General features: G+C 44.5%; 1 protein-coding gene across 3 annotated transcripts in view; it reads right to left on the bottom strand.

The window, feature by feature from the left end:
• Positions 1-6,000, bottom strand: part of RTN3 (reticulon 3) — a 62,676-nt gene continuing 56,676 nt past the window's right edge. For all 3 annotated transcript variants that reach the window (XM_070564155.1, XM_070564154.1, XM_070564153.1), the window contains 5 exons: positions 5,400-5,538; positions 4,918-4,987; positions 4,407-4,453; positions 3,543-3,601; positions 1-2,113 (listed from right to left, as the gene is read on the bottom strand). In XM_070564155.1, coding sequence (XP_070420256.1) covers positions 2,068-2,113; positions 3,543-3,601; positions 4,407-4,453; positions 4,918-4,987; positions 5,400-5,538 — 361 coding nt within the window. In that variant the 3' untranslated portion in view covers positions 1-2,067. The remainder of the gene's footprint in view (positions 2,114-3,542; positions 3,602-4,406; positions 4,454-4,917; positions 4,988-5,399; positions 5,539-6,000) is intronic.

The raw sequence follows: 6,000 nt of genomic DNA, 5'->3' as shown, positions 1-6,000 counted from the left end.
TCACTGTGTTGTTGCTTTTTTTATTAATAACACATCAATTTGCAGTTTTACAGGAACCAACATTCAAGCTCCTTAGGTGCTACTGTATTTTTATGTTGCACGCACATATACGCACACAGTTTCATTAGTAATTTTTCATCTATAGGTTTTTCTTAAAAAAAAAAATTCCCGTGTGGCACAAAGATCTGTCCAATTATCTAAACACAGCAGTAACAAAACGAGAGCTGGGTGTGGAGGCTTCCAGTGCAGAATAAGGTCCTTTGAAGGGGAAGCCCAAAGTGATGAGCAGTGCTCTGACTTCCTGGGAGGGCAAAGGACGGGGATGGAGAATGCATTTCCTACTAGGACATGAAATCAGGTTAAAAATCGAGAAGGATGTGGAAAGGGGGCTAAGGAAATAAGAGAAGTAAGGCAAAGGTACCTTTTACTCATCTAAAGTCCTAAGTAATTTTCCCAAAAAAGTGGAAAACTTCCTTCCGCTCCTTCTACAGAGTTGCGGTCCATCGGAGATTGTAGCCCTTACTTTAAAGTCACCAGCGCATATTCCCTCTGGATTATCATGACTACGAGTTAGAATCTGAAGGAACTCACAGACGACTTTTTTTCCAAGTTTACCGAATGTTCATGTTGGAAGGGGAGGGAGATGCTTATCAGCCTCAAAGGGAATCAAAGATGCCCAACCGCGCTCCATCCATGCCAGCCCGAGCTGCTCCTGTGCACGGAGCCCATCAGCACAGGCTCACCCGGCCTGGCTGCCCTCACTTAAAGCTTAGGTTTTGGAAAACACTCTCAAAAGGAGCACCCCGGGCCAGGGCAGAGGGGCTAGCACATTTTATGTGCCTGAAAACGAAAAGAGCCCTCAAAACATAACACACACCCAGTAAGCTAGCCTCAAAGTCAAAACTCCAAGTGAACCACAAAATGCACTTCCTACGCTAATGTGTGGTCTCTCGACCACAGACACACACGGTCTCCTCTCAAGCCAGCTCGGCTGTGGTCCTTCGGGCAACGTGATGAGCAAAGGTTAAAGATGTAGCTGCGAAGGAGGGAGCCGTAGGGAAAAGATCAAGAAAAAAGGCCTTTAGTACAGTTTCTGTAATTCACCTCTTGAGAACGTTTCCCCCCCACGGACTGAGGATTACAATAACTCAACAACTGAGGAGCCCGCATGCAGAGTAGTTTTTTCTCTAACAAGTTTACAGCAGTGTACAGCAGTTACAGACATTTATTTCATAATAAGAAAAGTACAACCATATTTATTAAACTTGAGGTGAGGTGGGTAGGAAAGAGGGAGGAAAGCACATTCAGGGAAGAGTTCTCAAACTCAAGCTCAGAACTGCTGCCCAACAGAAATGACAGAGACAGCACCTTCCCAAACGGTGGAGCCCGCCTTCCCTGGGCTGAGGGGGCGGGAGCAGTCTCAGCAGGGCTCCGGGGACTCCCTCTCCAGCCCCCCTTTCTGTTTCCATTCTTGGTCATCGATGGCATTCTGGGAATCAGGAGTCACTGTTACCACCCAGAAGTCCCTGGGAGTTGGAGGTTCCAGCATTCAGTGAAGAAGAGGACTATACAGGAGGAGCTGCTCACACTGGGGGGCAGGAAGACGGGAGCGAGGGCACCCCACTCTTGTCCCAGATAATTTCTTCATAAGTTAATCATTATTTCTTAACTTAAATATAACGGCAAAACTATGATGGGAAGCTGACTGGTCCTTGAAAACGGAACAGGAGGACCCAAGAGATGTGTTTCAGCTTTCGTTTTCTCCTTTCCCTCCCACCTTTCCCCTCTCAAGCTACAGGCAAAAGCTCCACCACTGACGTACTGATTTATCCTATTCAATTGATTCTTTCGGGTTCTAAGATATCAGTTCTTTTTTTAATCCAACAATTCTTGTGCTTGATACTGCGGGTAAAGGGAAAGGAGGGGAGAAACACCAAATTAAAAAAAAAAAAAGCTTGGAATGCAGGCTCAAGCTGACACTGAGCACGTTCCTTCATAGTACAAGTAACAACGTTATAACTATTAAATGGTGTTTTAGTAATGGTTGCATTTCTGGTTTCCATGTACTTAATCTGCCTTTTTTTTTGCGATTCCAGGTAGTTTTGCTTGGATCCTATTGAGGAAAAGAAAAAAAAGGTGAAAACACAGCTATTACATTAGTTCTAGGTTTTTCCTCTAACAGTGATGCTAGAAGATAGTCCAGGACTTGCTGGAGCAGCGTGAGAAACATTCCCTCACTTCCGCAGGGCGGCTGGATGAGGGAGCAGGGGCCGAGACTGGTCTGGGAGGAGCTCAGGGGTCCACCCAGATCCACTCCAGCTCCTGCCGCCGCTGCCTGCTGCTGGCCTTTCACTGCCAGAACCTCGGGTCCTTCACTGGGGTTCCAGAGAAGAGTAAGGGGTGTCTGGGCATAATGCCTGCTGCCTGTGCTCTACACACTGGCAGTGCAAGAGCCACTTCTCTGGGAAGGCCAGGTCACCCACGAGTGCCACAAAAAGAACCAGGAGTCAAGGGTCAAGGAGATACATAAAAAAACTAACCAGAGGAGCTGGCAGTAGTCCCCAGCCCCTCACAGGACACCACAGCTGCCCTTCACCGTGTTCATTAAGGTCATTCACATCCCTCAGCTAATGGGAAAGCTCCTTCCCACAGCAGGGGCCCCGTCAGCTGACACCCCTCATCAAGACACCAGGTTTAGGGCTAAGCTGTGACCATCTTTCACGATCAGGAGCAACCAGCAACCAGATACGTACTTGTGCTAACTGTCCTTGCCTGGTTTTAGCTCCAATGCGTATCTAAAATAGCAAAAGAGCAAGTACAGACCCTGACATCCAGCCAGAGCTGTCTGGATGTGGTCACAATTTCCTCTTATCAAAGCTGGAAAAAGCACTAAAATCTGGGGTGTGAAAGGGATGCAGGGGGGCCCACAAAGGGGATGTGATTGTTTGCCATGTTTTGTTTCTTAAAGAATATCTGAATACGAAAAAATGTTGACATTTTAATCTGAAGCATTGGGTTCATAGTGTCTGCTATAAATTCAGAATTAAAAAAAAGAAAACAGTTCCTTGATACAGGGAGTCATAAAAATGTCTATCAATATTTTATTACTTGATTTAAATACTAAATTAGTTTAAAAAAAGAGGAAAACAGAGGGATCTGGTAGTCTTAAAAAGAGGTAGTGTAAACCCTTAACTCATGTATTTTACTAAAACTTTTGTTTCTGGAAAAAGAAGGAAGAGTTTGGCTTAAAACTGACAAACTATGTGAAAATAAATGAAGGTGGAGACAACCATGAACATTTAAAAGCCAGTCCAAAAGGCACACTGGTTCTGATTCCATTCACCCTTATTAATCTAAGATACGAAGGACGGTTTTTTAAAGAAGTGGATGAAGTACTTTCTAGTCAAATCAAACTATTAACCGAGGTTTTTTTTCAGCGTGAAAATTACTTTCTTTAGCATCAGCATTTTACACAGGGGACTAAAAATAATCGGGGGGAAAAGCACACGTCTCGATGAAATTTGGAACCTATGCGTACTCACTTTTCAACGATCGACTTGGTCTGATCGCGGGCGATGCCAACATAGTGATCAATCTGGGTCTTTAAAGGAAGGAAAAGCGACTCAGTTGTGGCGACACAGAGATTAACAATCTTCCTGAAGGTAACGTTCTTTTGTCTAGTTTAACCACTTTTTAAAAACACTATTGAATATTCTCGAGAATAAAAATAACGCCCAATTTTAAAAAGCATTTTAAAATTATGCCAGAAACACCGCATGCTCTGTTGAAGTCAGACTACTCCTTTCTCTTGCAGGGGTAAGTCTCACTTGCTAGGTCTTCTTTAGGGACACCAGAGTATGGCATTTTCTGAATACCAGAAACTGTGTCTAACCTATATTCTGTCATCACAAATGTGTTTTGGCTCTTAAGTAAGACTAATTCATTTAACATCAAAAAGCCATAAATAAAGTCAGCTGACGGATGACTTACTCCATGAGAACAGCGTCACAGCACGCAGTATACTCTACACCCCACCCACAACGCAAGCATCTGTTCACACCGATGGAGTCCCATAATAGTCTTAATAGTTTACATTTCTTTTTAAAAGATACCAGCTTTTATTTATTTAAGCATTTTTCAACTTTTTTTTTTAAACAGATAAGCACCCATGTGATAAAACCTCAAAAGGCACAACGAGGCATAAAAGCAAGTCTCCTCTCATCCTTCTCCCTCCTAGACATTCAGTTTCTCTCCTTGGAGAAAACCACTGACAGCGGTTTCTTATAGGCAGCTGACTTACAAAATGAGACACTAGAAATGGTTAGAAAAAGACTGCTCCAAACTTTCAATGCCTAAAACATGAACTAACAACTGGTATATCCTATTTGAAACAGACAAACGCTTACCTTGTACTTCTCATAGACAATTGGAACGCTGAAAACGAGCAGTTCGGCTGTAGGACAGAATCACAGGACACGGCATGTATAAATGTCAGACAGTCATAAAGTCTCAAGATTCAAGTAACACAGACACTTCTCCTCTTGCAACAGAAACAGCTCTTCAATATGAGAAACCCTGGCGACAGCTCTCAATTAAGGACAGTCAGATGTAGGTACACAGATGCTTTCTTTGTACCACAAATAATTTCCGAATTATGAAAATGGTTTCTAGAAGTAAAATCCCCAAATTTAAGCCGAATCCAGACAAGTTCCCTTTCTTCTGGCTGTTTTGCTATTTCTTTATAGTTAGGACCATTTAATACACAGACGGCCATAAACACAGGTTCCTCCACTCAGGTCTGTGCGGAAGCTGAAGGCTGGGCCACACGGGGGAGGGACGCCCTGGGGAGCAGTCCCTTCGCTCTCACTCTTACCAATCACTTCAAAGAGCGCAGAGCCACACTCCTTGCTCCCTTACCAAGAATCAGGAGGGTGATTCCATTGAAGACAGCGCCAACATAGGTCATCAGCCACATGAAGACAGCCAGCTGTGAAGGCCAACGTCAGAGGGTTAGCAGGAATAACCACAAGGCGAAACTCAGGGGAGCCGATGCCATTCTCCTCTAGCTAAGTCTGCGTAAGGTAATAATCTCAGAATGAAGGCCACCCCATTTGCACTATACAGTTGAGGGTGCATGAGGGAAGTCTGTAGTTCGTTTCGGCCTGAAGGACAGACCGCCCTTGCGTTTCTGTCAATTACATCAGTGCTGTTCTGATGTTAGTTCTCAGGGTGCAGGGGACGCCTTCTCTAGTCACTCCCATGCCCACTTCTACAGGCCGATGGAGATAAGCATACATTCTTCTGTCTGATAAAACCCTATGTACTGCTTTTCCTTTGAATCACAACCTCACCCCTGGTTTTCCTCAGCCTCATCACCAAAAGCTGTAGAAACAACTAACCTTCAAGGAGTCGACCAGATCTTCCACCAGAAAGAGACGGATGATGAGCTTCAGGGCCCGGTTGACGTGCACCAGGGCGGCATTGACGTAATTATGGAAAGCTTCTGAGGACAGAGTGATGTCCACATCCAGGTAGGCTCTTCCGGGAGAAGAAACAACAGTCACACATTGGACCAGGAAGGAAAGGATCTCTTTGTTAGCAGGGCGATAGGGCGATTCTTCAGAGTGAAAGCCCCCAAGGGTGCCTTTTAAAAACCTGTAGGGGCATTTTTTGCTGTCCTGGGAGGGGTGGGGGCACCACTGTCATCTAGTGGGCAGAGGCAAAGACGCCAGATGCCTGCAAAGGATGGGACAGTCACACACGTCAAAGAACCGCCTCTCCTACGTCCTGCTTAACTTTTACTGCCCCAGAGGAAGTTCATGAAGGTGAGCCATTTATAATCATCAAGAGCCCAGAAGACAGAAAAACAAGGTTATATTTTCCCCACGGTTTTAACATATCCTGAATCTTCTAAAATTGTATTTTGTTTATGCTAAAACTATACGATGATGGTTTTCACCATTTTGGAAAATCACATCTGTATTAGAGATTACACATGTA

The sequence above is a fragment of the Equus przewalskii genome, chromosome 11 (assembly GCF_037783145.1).
Source record: "Equus przewalskii isolate Varuska chromosome 11, EquPr2, whole genome shotgun sequence".
NCBI classification, from domain to species: Eukaryota; Metazoa; Chordata; class Mammalia; order Perissodactyla; family Equidae; genus Equus; species Equus przewalskii.
Note: the sequence above shows the minus strand (reverse complement) of the source record. Positions and strands in the feature narration are given on the sequence as shown.